The sequence below is a fragment of the Prionailurus viverrinus genome, chromosome X (genome assembly GCF_022837055.1).
Source record: "Prionailurus viverrinus isolate Anna chromosome X, UM_Priviv_1.0, whole genome shotgun sequence".
Lineage (NCBI taxonomy): Eukaryota > Metazoa > Chordata > Mammalia > Carnivora > Felidae > Prionailurus > Prionailurus viverrinus.
The window spans coordinates 94524425-94541501 of NC_062579.1; the positions used below are offsets into that span (position 1 = coordinate 94524425).

The following is a 17077-nucleotide window of genomic DNA, read 5'->3' on the forward strand; positions in this document are numbered from 1 at the left end:
ATTCTGTCTCTCCTTCTCTCTGCCCCTCACCCGCTTGTTCGTTCTCTCTCTCTCTCTCTCTCTGTCTCTCTCAAAATAAATAAACAAACCTAAAAAAAACATAAGGAAGAAAAAAAGTTAAGTACCCAAGTGCTTTTAGAAAGGAATTTTTTTTTTTTTTTACTTTCTTACATTTCTGGCAGTCAACTAATTTGTTCAAAAGAAAAGGCATTATAGCAACCTCAGAAATCTTTATAAATGATCATGCAACTTTATAAGCAGGATAAATTGGAAAATAAGTGGGGATGTGGGCTAGGAATGTTAAGTGTTAAAATAGGTCTTACCCAAATGACAGGAAAAGCAATGGCTAATTCATTTGTTTAAAAAAATGCTTTCCACTAGCAAAATACAAGCATTCTTTAAAAAATATACACTCTCATATTAAGATAATATTTAATTTTTGATAAAACAAAAATAAATCTATAAACATGGCTTTTGTCTTTTCACAGACATAATTTATATAACTGTAATTAATTTTATTCATTCTTTACTTAAAATAAATTATTGGTTATAAATTATTTTTTCCAGATTGAAAAAATGTTACAGGTTCTACCCTCAGTGAAAGCTACATATGAAAATGCTTTAAACTTACTAGACATAACTGCTTTTGTTTTTGCCTCTCCTTTTCTAAATCTAATGCCTGATTTTAAATTAATAAATGTTAAAATAAATTGTAAAATCCTTTAAAATTTACATCCTGTTTAATTTTACTTAATAAATCATACTTGTGATATGCAGTAAACAACTCCTTTGCTTTTAATGTTTTCCATGACAACTGTCTTTAATAAGATCCCTAGATACCACCTAAACATAACCAGCTTTAGTAAAAACACAACCTCAGTTTCTGGAAATTTCCTAGTGCAAACAAGATCAGAATAGTTTTTCCAGGCTAGCTTTTCTCTTCTGTTTATGACTGATAACTAGCCTCTGTAATTTTTAATACAGCTACCAACTGCTGATATTTAGCTAATCATGTCGCAATTATAAAAGCCAACATATGACGATTATGCAGATCAAATAACATCCATACAGAGATATATAGTCTTACCATAACTATAGTTTTAATCCTAACTGTAATATATTCACATAAAAGTTTTATATAATATGAACTATATCTCAAACCTTTTGTTTTTAATTCATAACAATTTAACAGAAAACAGGACATCTATTAATGTTGACCAGACCAAAAATAATAGCTATGATACTTTTAAAAGTCTTACCTCTGTAAGTTGAACTATCATGGCTTTTATTTTCACTGAGGATCCGGCATAAATGCAAACTAGAATAAAACAGAAATAATATGTATTAATTTCCAATCCTAATATAGATGATCCTTATAGAGTATATTATATCAACTAAAAATATTTGGAAACGTATAAGATATGTTTAGATCCATTAGTTTATAATGAGAATAAAACAAACCTAAAAACCCTAATTGGTCAGAACTGGAGGATGCTAGTGAATCAATTCATTATTTTTGAAAAGTGGTAAATAAAAGAATAAAAATCAAGCACTTACTCTGTTTTTCACATATGAACCTGTAGTTGATAAGAAATATCTCTGTACTGAAGTATTTCAGCTAATAAAGAAGGAATGACAGAAGAACATAACCATTTTAAGATTCCTAATAAATTGAAGGATCTAAGTCAGCATCTATCAAGAACTGTTTACATCACAAGAGACAATCAAACATTATGTGTATCCTGATCCTGATTTTGAAAGAATACACCAAGCCACCTATGAAGTTGTCTTTAAAAAAAAAAAAAAAAAAAGCCATGAACCTAAATTCAGACTGTGGAAAACTCTACAGACAATGCCCCAGTCCCTTCAATAAATACACTGCAAGGAAAAATTAAAGATGCTAGGGAATCCTCAAGGTAAAAAAAAAGGCTTAAGAGATGTATCAATCACAATGTTTGGACCCTATCTCAAACAAGTATTTTTTTAAATTAACATTTCTGAGTCAATTGGAATATTTTATAAAGATCTTATAAATTCTATAAAAAGTTATCTTTAAAAGATAATGCTGAAATATTCACAGATGTAACGGTATTTACTTCAGTAGAATGGGAAAACAGGTGGGGTTTTAGATGAAACAAGACCAGCCAGCAGTTGAGAACTACTGAATCTGATTGATGATTTCATTGGTATTCTACTTTCTCATCTGTTTGAGATTTGTTGTTTCCAATAATAAAGTTTAAAAACAAAAAAACCTGAAAATTGAAAAAATACTTGTATTTTAAAAACCTGTTCATTAGATTCATTTAAATGTTGCAAAGAAGGATAGATACATAGAATACAGTGAAAAGGGATAAGCTTAATTGGAATTCCAGAAAGAGAGAACAAGGGCAAAAGCAGTATTTGAAGAAATAATAGCCAAGAATTCAGTTTTCTAGAACCTAAGTGAAATCCACAACTGGGCATACCATAGTAAAGCTAGAGAAAATCAAAGACAAAATCATTTAAGAACTGGGGGGGGGGGGGGGGTGGTACTATCTTCAGGACTTCTCAACGAGAGCGTGGAAAGATACATCCAAAGTGCTGAAACAAAGTACCTGCCCACCTAAAAATTCTATACTCAAAAAACATAGTTCCAAGAAAAGACAAAATAATGACTGAAGTTCAGACAAACAATAACTGAGTTCACACACTAAAATAAATACTTAAGGACATTTCTTAGGCAGGATAAAATTATTAGAGAGAACTTTAGAGTTACAACAAGAAATGAGGAAAAAGTGGCAGGTACATGGGTAATTCTAAATGAATATTAACTGATAGTTAATAATAGGGTCCTGTGATATTTAAACATGTGCAGTATTAAATATCTAGGTAAATGGAAAAATAATATTGAAATCCCTCAAAAGTAATGTGAGTTTATCCCAAATGCACAAAGTTGGTTCAAATTAATTCACCACATCAAACTGACTTTTAAAAATCATGAGTTAACAGATGCATAAAAGACACTTGGCAAAATTCAACATTCATTCACTAGGTTTTTTTAAACTGTATTTATTCATGGCGGGGGGGGGGGGGGGGAGAAAGAGAGGGGAGAGAGAGAGAATCCCAAGCAGGCTCCAAGTTGTGAACAAGGAGGAGCCTGACGACACAGGGCTTAATCCCACAAATGGTGAGATCACAACCTGAGCTGAAATCAAGAATCGGACAATAAAACAACAGAGCCACCCAGGTGCCCCACACTAGTTTTTTAAAAAGATTCAAAAATAGGGATAGAAGGGAACAGTTATAATTTGGTAACACAGCAGCTCTCACAGTGTGGTTCACGAATCCCTAATCCCCAAGACACTTACTAGAGTTCTGCAAGGTCAAAACCATATTCATAATAATACTAAGACATCATTTCCCCTCTTTGCGGTATTAACATTTGCACTAACGGTTCAAAATAAAAGGAAGGAAAGACTGCTGGCACCTTAGCACGTATCAAAGGCACTTGCATCAAATTGCCTCACTGATTCTTCGTGATCAAGAGATCAAAGGAAAGCATAAAGCCAGTCCCATGTAAGATGTCACTAAACTGTTTCATTTTATTTTTCATGACCATTCACAAAACAAGAGCTGGTTTCATTTCACTTAAAAAGGTACTTAATTGGAGTGGCATCAGCAAGATGGCAGAACAGGAAGCCCCAGGCCTTCCTTCCTCCCAGAGAGGATAAAAATTATAGAAACACCAACTCAACAACAATATACATGCCAAGTCCCTTTATGAGAAATTCAGAAACCACTTAAGAGGCTCCAGGTGAGCACTAAAACAACTGCATCAAAGCCAGCAATAAAATTCATGTCACCCTTTCACCATTGTCCCTCCTCCTGGCACAGCACCACACAACTGGAAAAAAAAACTCCCAGCTCCCGAATTCTCCCTGGGGAGGGAAAGAGAAGACTGGACTTTACATCTAACATTCTGACTTGGGGTGGGGGCTGCTGCCAGAGAGACTAGTTTCTTTCCGTAACACCAGAAGCACAGAAGGACCTGGCGTACTCTAGGTGCCCGAGACCTGCTGACAACAAAAAACAGCTGGGTGGTGAGCTGCAGATCCAGAGAATCCACAGTACAGCAAACAGAAACCAAAACAGCTCAGCAACCTCTCCCTCAGGGGACAAAGAGAAGACTGGAGCATGTGCCCAACGTTCCAGCTTTTGGGTGGACTGCCTGAAGGACTTCTGTTTAGCCTGACCTAGGGCACTGACAGTACCCAACATACTCTAGCCGCCTGGGGGGCCACTAAAAACAAAAAAGAGCTGGATGGTATGCTGCCACTGCACAGGACAACAGATGGACACCAAAGGAGTCCAAGCAAATGAGTACAAGCTTCTGGAAAAAACTGGAAAATACCTTTAATATGGAATCTATACACATAAGTCCAAAAGACATATCCACAGAGAAGGTTTGAGAAGCCCCCAGATGATCCAATAGCCAGGATGATTGGTTAAGGCCTTTCCCTGTACTATGCCAATCCATAAACACTGGAAGAAAAGAGTGTTTTTTCAAATACAGTCATACAAGCACAAAACTAAAAGGATGTAAAGAAACAGGGAAAATGGCCCAATAAAAGGAACAAGTCTCCAAAAACTGACCCTGAAGAATTAGAGGTGTATGAGTTACCTGATGAAGAATTTAAAATAACTATCATAAAGATGCTCAATGAGTTCAGGAAAATGATGCATGAATAAAATGAGATCTTCAACAAAAGGATACAAAATATTTAAAAAGAACCAAACAAAAAGATGAGTGGCTGCCAGGGGTTGCAGACAGCCAGAGATGAACAGGCAGACACAAAGGATATTTAGGAAAGTAGAAATACCCTGATACCCTAATGGAGGACACATGTCATTATACATTTATACAAACCCTTACAATGTACAACACCAAGAGTGAAGCCAAAGGTAAACTATGAACTTTGGGTGATTGTGATGTGTTGATATAGATGCATCAATTGTAACAAAGGTACCACTCCGGTGGAGAATGTTGAAAATAAGGCAGATAGCTATGCACGTGGGGACAAGGGGTAAATGCGAAATTTCTGTACCTTCCTCTCATTTTTTCTGTAAATCTAAAATTGCTGCAAAAAAATTAATTCTTAAAAATAATAAAACATAAGGTGCCTGGGTGGTTCAGTAGGTTGAGCGTCCGACTTCGGCTCAGGTCATGATCTCACAGTTCACGGGTTCGAGACCCACATCAGGCTCCGTGCTGACCGCTTGCTCAGAGCCTGGAGCCTGCTTCGGATTCTGTGTCTCCTTCTCTCTCTGCCCCTCTCCCGCTCACGCTTTGTCTCACTGTTTCTCAAAAATAAATAAATGTAAAAAATAAAATAAGTATTAGGGAGGATGTAGAAAAACTAGAACCCTTGTGCATTGTTGCTGGGAATGTAAAATGGTACAGCCACTATGAGAAATAATATGGAAGTTCCTCAAAAAATTAAAAATAGAATTATAATCCAGCCATCCCACTTCTGGGTATTTATTCACAAGAACTGAAATCAGGATTTCAAAAAGGTATTTCTGAGGGGCACCTGGCTGGCTCATGGGGTAGAGTGTGCAACTCTTGATCTTAGAGTCCTGAGTTCAAGCCCCAAGTTGAGCGTGGAGCCTACTTAAAAAAAAAAATAAAAAAAAAAATAAAAAAAGAGGTATTGCACTCCCATGTTCACTGCAGCATTATTCACAATAGCCAAAAAGTAGAAATAACCTACATGTACATCAACAGATGAACATATAAAGAAAATGTGGCATATACATACAAATAAATATTATTCAGCTGTAAGAAGGAATTCCTGTCATATATTGCAACATACATGAGCCTTGAGGGCAGTATGCAAAGTGAAATAAGTCAGTCACAGAAGCATAAATATTGCACAATTCCACTTATATGACATGTATCTAAGGGAATCAAACTCACAGAAGCAAAAAATATAATTTCAGTGTTTGCCAGGGACTACAGGGAAAGACAAATGGGGAGTTGCTATTCAATGGGTATAAAACTTCAGTTACACAAGACGAAAAAGATCCAGAGATATGTTGTACAACATTGTGCTTATCCTTAACAATACGGTACTGTTACTTAAAAACGTGTTAAGGCTATTCTTGTTATGTGTTTTTATCTACAATAAAAAAATGTGCTTGATGAAGCAGTAAAACATATTAATGAAATCCTGAGCCTAAGAGCAAGTCTTTTTTTAAGAACATGTATTTTAATATTCTATGTGAAAAATGGAAAGTACACACAGAGCATTTCTGACACACACCAAAATACTACGGTTGCCTCCAGGAAAATCACTTAAGCAATTATTTAAATTGTGAGCTGATTTCTCATAGAACGCCATCTTTACTTGAAAGAACAACTCAAACCATGGTTATTCAGACTTGGGTCTTTGGCAGGCATTTTCTCAAAAATAAACCAACTGAGCCAGTCACTTCAAGGAAAACAACTGAGAGAATTTGTTGTTGCCAATGATAAAATGTAAGGTTTCAAATAAAAATTTGAATTCTGAAAACTTAGAGCTGCCACCACAGACTTGACTAGTTCCCAATTCATAAATCTTTCCTGATTATTTCAGTGATGATACTAAAGAACATGTTTTCTTATTTAATACAATGTATTGTGTTAGTATTTGGAAGAGCTGCATCATTCAGTGAACCGGTATTTTCCAATTGATCAATGCATGATGTTGCAAAATAATGCATGGGTAAAAGATTCCAAGTAAAAGAGAGACAAATGCACTTTAATTTAACAAAGTACAAAAAGTTCACTGATGCAGTTTTGGATTTGGCATTACAACAAATCATTAAGAAACTACCACTTGTGGGGCGCCTGGGTGGCGCAGTCGGTTAAGCGTCCGACTTCAGCCAGGTCACGATCTCGCGGTCCGTGAGTTCGAGCCCCGCGTCAGGCTCTGGGCTGATGGCTCGGAGCCTGGAGCCTGTTTCTGATTCTGTGTCTCCCTCTCTCTCTGCCCCTCCCCCGTTCATGCTCTGTCTCTCTCTGTCCCAAAAATAAATAAACGTTGAAAAAAAAATTTTTTTAAAAAAGAAACTACCACTTGACAAATTTTGACATGATATCAAAGAAGAATATTTACAATTACCTGAAAAGACTATTAAAATTCTCCTCCTTCTGCCAACTACTTATCTGTGTGAGGCTGGATTTTCTTCATACATATCATCCACAACAATATAATGCAAACCTTACTTTACAGCACACATAAAAATCAACTCCAGTTAGGTAAGGCTTAAAAATGAAAAGCAAAAGGGGCACCTGGGTGGCTCAGTCAGTGAAGCATCTGACTTCAGCTCAGGTTATGATCTCACAGTTCTTGGGTTCAAGCCCCTCGTCAGGCTGTGACAGCTCAAAGCTTGGAGCCTGCTTTAGATTCTGTGTCTCCCTCTCTCTCTTCCCCTCCCCTGCTCTCTCTCTCAAAACTAAATAAAAAACTTTTAAAAATGAAAAGCAAAATAGTAGGTTTCCAGAAAATCATACGATAAGTTCATTTGCCTTGGAATGAGGAAAGAGTGCTTAAACACAAAAAACTACTTAATCATAAAGCAAATGATCAATAAATTTGACATTAAAATGAGTAACTTCTGTTCATCAAAAAGTACCATTCTAAGAATGGAAATACAAGCCAGAGTAACAAAAGATATCTGCCACACATACAGTATAACCCACAAAGGGCACAAATACATACTATATAAACTCTTACAAATCAATGAAAGAAATGCAAACAACCCAATAGAAAAATGGGGGGGGGGGGCGGAATATAGAGAGGCCTTTCACAAGAAATCAAAAATCCAAATGGCCAATAATATATAAAAAGATGCCCATGAAAATACAAGCACCAATAAACTACATACACATACATATCATATTGACAAAAAATTTTAAGTCTGACAATATTAAACGTTAGCCAGGATGTGAAACAATGTGAACTCTCATACACCTGCTGTTGGGAGTATATTTTGAAACAGATTCACAGTTTATAGCAGAGCTGCAGTTTGTCACAATCTAGAACCCAGTGATTCTACACTTCAGTATACATCCCACAAAAATACATGCTTGTGTACACCAAGATACCTATATAACAATGTTTCCATTGGCACTGTTGGTAATAGCTGAAAATTCAAAACAGCAAAACTGTTTATCAGTGCACAAGAGAAACTGTGGTAGAGTTATGCAATCTTGTAACTATGAAAATCAAAGAATAACAAATACAAAAACATGAATGCATACTAAAGGCATAAGGTTGAGCAAAAGCAGCCAGATACAAGAAAACACACCCTCTATGATTCCATTTATAAGTAATTCAAGGCACAGGGGCACCTGAATGGCTCAGTTGCCATTCTTGATCTCACCAACTCTTGATCTCACCTCAGGTCATGATCTCACAGTTCATGAGTTCCAGCCCTGCACTGGGCTCTGTGCTGATGGCGTGTGTGGAGCCTGCTTGGGATTGTGTCTCTCCTCTCTGCCCCTCCCCTGACTGTGTGCGCGCTCTCTCTCACTCTCTCTTTCAAAACTTAATAAACTTTAAAAATTTTTCAAGAACAAACTTAAGCTCACTGGGTAGTAAAACTGTAAATAAGGGGCGCCTGGGTGGCTCAGTCAGTTAAGCGTCCGACTTTGGCTCAGGTCAAGATCTCGTGGTTCAGGAGTTCAAGTCTCACATTCTGTGCTGACAACTCAAGAGCCTGGAGCCTGCTTCGAATTCTGTGTCTCCCTCTCTCCCTGACCCTCTCCCACTTGTACTCTCTCTCTCTCTCTCAAAAATAAACAAACATTAAAAAAAAAAAAACTAAAGACAAGGAAGAGAAAATCATAAATGTCAGGAAAATGGTTACCATGGAAAGGTAAAAAGTGTGCAATCTGGAAGGGCAGTTATGTTGTCTTGACCTAGGTGAGAGTTACATGGGTGTGCATCTTACACTGATTCTTTAAGCTCTACATTTAAGTTTTATGCACTTTTCAATATTTTTTTAATTGCACAATTTAGAAAAAGAAATCTTGCTACAAGTTGCACAAGGCTCTAACAAAAAAGAAAACCCATGAATGCACATGTTTTTTACTTTTAGGTCCAGCAATACTTTTGCCATAATCAATAAAACAAATAATTTTTAAGACTTAGAAAATATGCCTCTATATCACACCTAAAGTGAAATATGTCACATCACAATCACCCACAGAGTGGGTGATCATCTACTTTGCAGATTATCTATGCTGGTGCAGCTCACCATTCTGTGTCTTTTTATTATTTCAATACTCCATCATCATGATGAGCAGAGTAAAGTAGTTTAAAGTCAATAAACTTTTCCTAACAACAATTCAGTTGTAGGTCACAAAACCATCTTCAAAATCAAAGAATAAAAAGGCCTTGCCAATGGAGGATAATTATGAGATGAAATCTGCATAGTTTGAAAATCTCATTTAGTTATTAGTTTTTAACCAACTCCTATTTTAAAAAAATGAAAACAAAGAAAAATTTGCAGAGAGCACATTATAAATGGTAAAATAAACTAATTTAAGTTTTACCGCAAGTACTTTCAACTACTTCCCTGGAAAACTAAACAGGCCTTCCAATGTGTTGAGAACAGTGGTTAAGCTTTTAATTTCTCAAAATGTTAAACCTACCACAAGCTTATCTGAAATATAAAGCAAAATCAATCTTCCTTCCAATACGCAACACAGAAATATCTGCTTCAGACAAGCATGAGAAATGTAACCTAAAAATGTCTACCATGTAGCTTTTATGTTAAGAATAAATATATAAGAAAGTGTATCAAGATCGCTTCAATACTGGGGCAGCTGGGTGGCTCAGTCGGTTGCATGTTCAACTCTTGATTTTGGTTCAGGTCACCATTCCCCAGCGCATGAGATCAAGCCCTGCATTGAGCTGTGTCAGGCTCTGTGCTAACAGTGTAGAGCCTGCTTGGGATTCTCTCTCCCTCTCTTCTCTCTCTCTGCCCCTCCCTCTCTTCCTCTCTCTCCCCATCTCTCTCTCTCTCTCTCTCAAAATAAACATGTAAAAAAAACCAGATCACTTCAATATTTGCTATAAAGTATTAAAACAGTTCCTTGTGATTCTAACTGTCCCCAAAGGTTCAATTCCCTTTAGAAAGTAGTAGTAGGAAACTGGCTTTTGACAGAAGAATGTAATGGAATCAAGTAACTCATCTTTCCCTTTGTACCCAGGCTACTAAAAAGCAAGGTCAAATATTCCTTTTTTCTTAATTTTTTTAATGTTTATCATATTTGAGAGAGACAGAGCATGAGCAGGGGAGGGGCAGAGAGACAGAGAGGGTGACCCAGAATCTGAAGCAGGGTCCAGGCTCTGAGATGTTGGCACAGAGCCCAATGCAGACTCCAACTCATGAGCCCTGAGATCATAACCTGAGCCGAAGTTGGATGCTTAACCGACTGAGTCACCCAGGCGCCCCCAAATATTCCTTCTTATGGTGAATGTATTTGCTTATTCACATTTTCAGTAGCTTCATTTTCCATTTGTTTTACTAAGCTTAATGCATATATCTTTCACAATAATCCTTCCAGTGGGAAGGGGGGAATGTCAGTGTTCCCACTTCATCCCACTTAATCCAATGGTACAGCCAATGTTAGACAATTTTAAGAAATACCGTAATTGAAATATAATTCCATCTTGCCAGTCACAAGGCCACATATTCATTAGGATTCAGGTGACAATCTCATCGTGAAGTATTAACTGGCATCTCAAAGATTTACCCAAATTGTGTAAGGAATCACTAATGGTTTACTAGGGTAAGGCAATTCATTTGCATAAGATACTTTTATTTCCCTAGTATAAAACAGTTCTTCCTTAGTTGTAGGAGGAAACTAAACCAGTTGCTAAGAATGTTCCCCCAATCAGAAGATTTGTCCATATTCTTCTCCCTAAGTAATTCACGAATAGAAGATCATCAAGTACATATCCTGAAAGACACAATTCTGTTTCTAAATGCTGCATGTCTTACCGCACCTGTTAATCAGTTTTTATATTATAAATTGTAAGGGGAGAACTCCCTAAATTGTAAAAGGAGAAAAAAACAAAACTACCTCTAATAGTTACCCACCTAATGTGCATTTTTTTTAATATTTATTTTTGAGAGAGACAGAGTGCAAAGTGAGAAGGGGCAAAGAGAAAGGAGACACAGAATCTGAAGGAGGCTCCAGGCTCTGAGCTGTCAGCACAGATCCTGACGTGGGACTCAAACCCACCAACCATGAGATCGTGACCTGAGCTGAAGCCAGACACGTAGCCAACTGAGCCACCCAGGTGCCTCTAATGTGGCTTTAAAAATAATCAAATATTAGGGACCCCTGGGTGGCTCAGCCGGTTAAACATCCAATTTCGGCTCAGGTCATGACCTGATGGTTCCTGGGTTCGAGCCCTACCCGCATCAGGCTCTGTGCTGACATTTCAGAGCCTGGAGCCTGCTTCAGATGCTGTCTGGCTGTCTGTCTGTTGCTCTCTCTCTCTCTCTGCCCCTCCCCCACTCACACTGTCTCTCTCAAAAATAAACATTAAAAAAAAAATAATAATCAAATATTCTTCCTCAGTCCAAATGATTATTTGATTTCCCTAAAAACCTCCAAATACTTGAGTTCACCAGTTTTTCCACTTTTAAAACAACTTGGTACTATTGTGGAGATGCTGTCTCAGGTCCTTGAGAACAAAGACAGAATCTACTTTCTGTCAAAGAAACTTAAACTGAATGTCTTAGGTTCTTCCAAGGACTCAAGTATTTTGTGAATACTTGAGTATTTAGCTTTCCACCTCACTTGATCCTGCTTTTCAATAAAAAAGGAAAGAGCACAAGCCTGAGCTACTTGAGATGTTATGGTCAACATCTCAAAGGTGGCTTCACACTGATGTTGATCTGTGCTTCAATTAATTCTTAAAAGCAAAACAACAAAAAAGGCTCAATTTGGTGAAGCAAAGTACTACCTCTACTACCATTACCAGAATAGAAATACAACCCACAAAAATGAATACTGGGCATGCAGTTTTATCTTGAATCATGCATTTATGAAAATGAAAATATTCACTTATGAGGAGGAAAGGGAACAGGAAATGCTTAAAAAAGAACAAAGGTTCCTGCACACAAGTACATTAAATAGCACTCTCTCTACCTTAATATTTAAGCGCTGGAGAATAATTTTTCTAACAAAGAAAGCAATAGCCTAGAAAAATCTCCTGATGTTTGCTACAACATTTTTTTGAAAAATGCATTTCTCTTACCAGGAAAATGGACCAAGACTTATTCTTAACTTGTGAATACAGATCAAAATGAGAAAATAAACGACAATGAAAACTAAAATACGAAGAAAGGGTTTCAGATAAAACTTCAGCTGAATTTAGAGCATCTTTTGAAGAAAAAAAAAAGACCCAACCACCAAGACAAATCTCTTAGAATGATTATTTGCCATAACCGCCCCCCCACACACACACACACCCCTCCAAAAAATTCAGGTCAGACATTTAATGAACATCCACATGCACTCAGAGAAGTTCTGGAAGGTATAAAATCATTTAGTAGCAGAAGAATAAGAATGGCAATCACAACACCTGGCAATTAAATTTTAAAAGTTTATTATAATTACCAATGATTAATAAGGTAATGTCTAACAAAAATTCTAATATATAAATTTTTAAAAAGAAAAATGAAGATCTTCAAACAAACAGATAATATTCAACAAATAAAAATATTTCTAAACTAGACCAAGTATGGACATAAGGCTAACATCTTCAGATTAAGACCCTGGAACATAAATCCTCCAGTAAGGTTGCTTGTGACACAAAAGAATGCTGAGTTCACTGTGTTAATGATTTCTACTAAAACCAGAATTCACCACTGGATCTACCAGTACATCCCAGTTTGTTAGCATAATCACGCAAGTCCTATGCTAACATAAAGTTGTCAAGAAACTAATTTCAAAATTAAAGTGATTAAATGTGTATCTTTCACGTGTGGCAGAATTCGAAAGTTTACATTTAGATGTGAAACTTGTAAGAATAGCTCTAAGTGTTACTAAGAAAGACAACAATTATGTTTTGGTAGTCCTAAGAGTTCTATAATTTATCATCAAAAACATCAGTATCTCTCGAAACAATAGGTTAGCTAGGTGTGTGATGGACCATTCAGACAAGCAAAATAGTTTTTCTTTCCCATGATTACCTAACAAAGCTTATTCTTCAAAGCCAACACTCTCCATCTTAATACAGTTGCTTTCCATGAGGCACAATTAAGAAACTGCCCTCTCTGCAAGTTACTAAATGCCCCATACTCTCATGTATTGCTTTAGCACTATGTTCCTGAAGTTGACTACAACTCCCAAAATACACTGGTAGGAAGTGAGAGACAAGAAATGAACCACCTCATGAAATACACCATGCATTTTTCTTAAAAAGGTAGTTTTCAGTCAAGTTAAAGCTCATCTGCTAATTTGCCTCATAAAAAAACTAAAAACCCACCCAAGACATTATCTTAAATATTGGCCATATTCTAAAAGCCAAATCTCTAAAAGGATTCACTAATAATTTGTTGGCACACTACCTTCATTTTTTTTTTTTTTTTTAAATTTTTTTTTTCAACATTTATTTATTTTTGGGACAGAGAGAGACAGAGCATGAACGGGGGAGGGGCAGAGAGCGAGGGAGACACAGACTCAGAAACAGGCTCCAGGCTCTGAGCCATCAGCCCAGAGCCCGACGCGGGGCTCGAACTCACGGACCGCGAGATCGTGACCTGGCTGAAGTCGGACGCTTAACCGACTGCGCCACCCAGGCGCCCCCACTACCTTCATTTTTAACAGTACCAGTTGCTGGTTTATATTTAAGAGGCTCTGTTTTCAGACAAAGGAAAGGATTTGGGGTAATATATTTACAACACCATTCATTCTAATAAGATGAAAATGCTAGGTACAAACACTCCAAAGTCAGACTGTACACAACAAAGTTTTCAAAGAAGGGAAAGAGGTCAGATAAATGAAGCCCAAGTACTGGATGGTGATGTATTTGCCTACTTAAAATATTTCATTTTGCCACACAACTAACAACTTTACACTCTTCATATAACAGAATACAATTATAAAACTGACTATACTGATTTGAATTTACTATACTTCAAACTACACTCCTCAAAGCACGGAATAACTACATACAAATAAGCCCTAACAACAGTTTTGAAAAAGCTCTTCAGGAACAATACAGGGAGCATGGATCATGCAAATATACATAAAGTGAAAACAAAATGTCATTTTGACAAGGTATTTCAATCTCCTACATCATTGTTTTTCTCCAACCACTGCCAGTAAGAAGCCAAGCAGAATTTCACCTTCTATCCCTAATACCACTCATTCTAAGGTGAAATAAAACTGTCAAAAACAGCTGGAAGGAGGAAGCTGAGCAATCTATAAAGATGACAGACCCTAAATAACTAAACAAAATAGTGAACTGATTTATCAGTTTGGGGAGATTATCCTAATCTAATACAGATGAAAATAATGGTTTGGTTAGGTAAATTCCCATCCTGCCTTCCCTACACACAAGGGACTTAATAGCTATTTGTTAAACAGCATGTACAAGAATCTGGAACATGTTCCTAACAGTTACAAATGAATGTTTATCAAATAGACTTTTCACTTTATAAACCAATAAGCACTCTAAGCAAACGCCAGGAAGGTGAGGGGGAGAGGGGGAGAGGGGTAGGGAGGCGGGCACGGGGCGGGGGCTGGCGCGGGAGGGTTGAACCAAAATAAATATGAAACATAGTTCCCTCTTCAAGGGTCTCTCAATTCGTTAGAGTACAAGAGTACACAGGAGAAAGTCAAAGACCAATTAACTGCTAACCTGAGTGGTACAGACTTTAAGAGCAAGAGCTGTCCAGAGAAGTTTAAATATCTAAAGATTGGAATAATATTACTTTTAATAGCTATCACTTGAGCACTTACTATAAGCCAAGTGCTTTAGAGGCATTATTTAGTCTTCACAACAATCCTTTGAGTAGAGTACTTATTAATCCCAATTTACTCAAGGGGAAACGGTCAAAGTGGTTAAGGAACTTACCCAAGGTCACTCAGCTAGTTAAGTGGCTAAGACCGCCGCTTACCCAGGAAATACAATTCTAGAGCTCACACTGCTAAGACTTCATAAAGCACTGCGAGTGCGCGCGGAGCGGGGGGTGAGGTGGGGAGGCCATACAGGCTGGCAATATTACACGCTCAAGATCGGGGAACGCGTTCCCCGATTTCGTTCGAAGTAACGAAGTTCCAAAGATTCGTTATCTTATGCACGAGCAACACGAGCAACCGTAAACTAACTAACGGGGGGGGAGGGAGGGGAAGACCGCAAAAATGGCCAAAGAGAGTTAATCTCATACAATGTTAAGCTTTAGCTAATAACGCGATTCAGAGAAAAAAATTAGAAATAAGTTACTTGTTTTTGAATCTGGGGTTTATTTTGCTGCTTAAACGATTTCTTTTTTTTTTTTTTTTTTTTTTCCGAGAGAGCGCAAACTGAAATTTTGGGCGAGGAAACCGCGGGTATGGCAAATTACTGTTTTCTGTATTACCGGGGGGAAAAAAAAAAAACAAGTTTTATGACTTAAAGGAAACGCGTTATTCCAGGTACTCGAGAACCTTGGAGAGTTGCCAAAATTAGTTGCAGTCCCAGGACAAAATGGGGCTTAGGAAACATTTAATGACGAAAGTTGAATCAGACCCGAAATAGCTCTAAAGTGAAAAGACGGAGCAAAGAAATGCCGGTAGGTCTTCGGGGAAAGCGGTAATCCCAGCTACACTTCTCCCACGGCCAGCCGCGCCGCGCGAGGCCGGGACGATCCGAAAGACCGCTCCCCAGGAGGACGAGAGGTGCCAAGCGGGGCTCTTCGCGACGCCCCGGGCATCGCGGCGGCGGGCGGAGAGGAGGGGAAGGAGTCGGGACGGTTCGCCCTCCTCGGACTTCGGGCAGAGGAGGCGCCGGGCTCCAAACTGCGGAGTCGAACGGGTGCAGAGTGAAGAAATGGGACAGAGAGACAAAAAGTCCGAACCCCCCCGGCGCGGCCCCGTAAAAAAGAAAGGAGCCAAGTGAGCTCAAGCGAAGAGGGGGACAAAAAGAGACGGAGCTGGAGCGCGGGGACCCGCAGGGGCGAAACGGGAGTTCTGGTAAGAGACTAAAGGAGGACAGACTACAGCGGGCAACGGGGATTTCGGGGAGGCCAGGGAAGGTAGGAGGTCGGCGGCGGTGACCAGCACCTCTCCTCCCCGAGTTCGAAACTCCTAGCCAACCCTCCACACCCGCCGCCCGGATGGGGGAGGGGGCACATCTTCCCCCCCCAACCTCTCCCCACTTGGGAGAGCACGACTGACGCCCGGGCCCGGCCCGGCCGTGCGCCCGCCTCCAGCCCGGACACTCACAATTCGCCTCTCCCTGATTTCTCCCAGTTCTTTATCCACTCTACGGGAACCACCACAGTTGCGGCCGCCATCTTCCCCTCACTAGTAGCAGAGGCCCGGATGTGTAGCACGCGAGCGAGGGGTCAAAGGGGAGCACCGCCCACGGGGAATGCCGGGAGCTGCGAGTTCGGTTTTCGATTTCCCGCCCCACTTTCCTCCCCACCCGCGGAAATCCGAGGCCCTGCCTCCAACCGGGTGGCTGAGACCTGTGGGTCCCTTTGCAGAGTGACTACGCCGACCGCGCCCCCTACAACCCTTGCCCTGTTGCCCTGGCATCCCTTTAGAACAGGAAAAAGTGCCATCCTCGGGCCGACTCAGCTTCTCTTCTTCCGTGATACCTACTCCAGGCCACTAATTCAAGCATGTATTTTTCAAGCACCTAATATGTGCTAGGCACTGGGGGTAGAGAAGCAATAAACCACTGTGCCTACCCTCAGCGAGCTCACAGTCTGTGGGAAAGACGAGCATAAGCAGATCAGCTACAATACACCCTACCAACTGCTGAGAAAAAAGAAATTAATCAGAGAAGAAGCAGCCATTTACTATGTGCTAGGCATTATG

At 38.9% G+C, this 17077-nt stretch overlaps 1 protein-coding gene across 9 annotated transcripts in view; it reads right to left on the reverse strand.

Moving 5' to 3' along the window:
• The window catches only part of THOC2 (THO complex subunit 2), a 111751-nt gene extending 95176 nt beyond the window's left edge, over positions 1–16575 (reverse strand). For all 9 annotated transcript variants that reach the window (XR_007148835.1, XR_007148836.1, XR_007148837.1 and 6 more), the window contains exons 1-2: positions 16478–16575; positions 1260–1318 (exon numbers count right to left, since the gene is read on the reverse strand). Coding sequence is in view for 6 of the 9 variants with exons in the window: in XM_047843135.1 (XP_047699091.1) it covers positions 1260–1318; positions 16478–16548 (130 nt within the window). In the remaining 3 variants the exon portion in view is untranslated. The remainder of the gene's footprint in view (positions 1–1259; positions 1319–16477) is intronic.
• Positions 16576–17077: the final 502 nt, after the last annotated feature.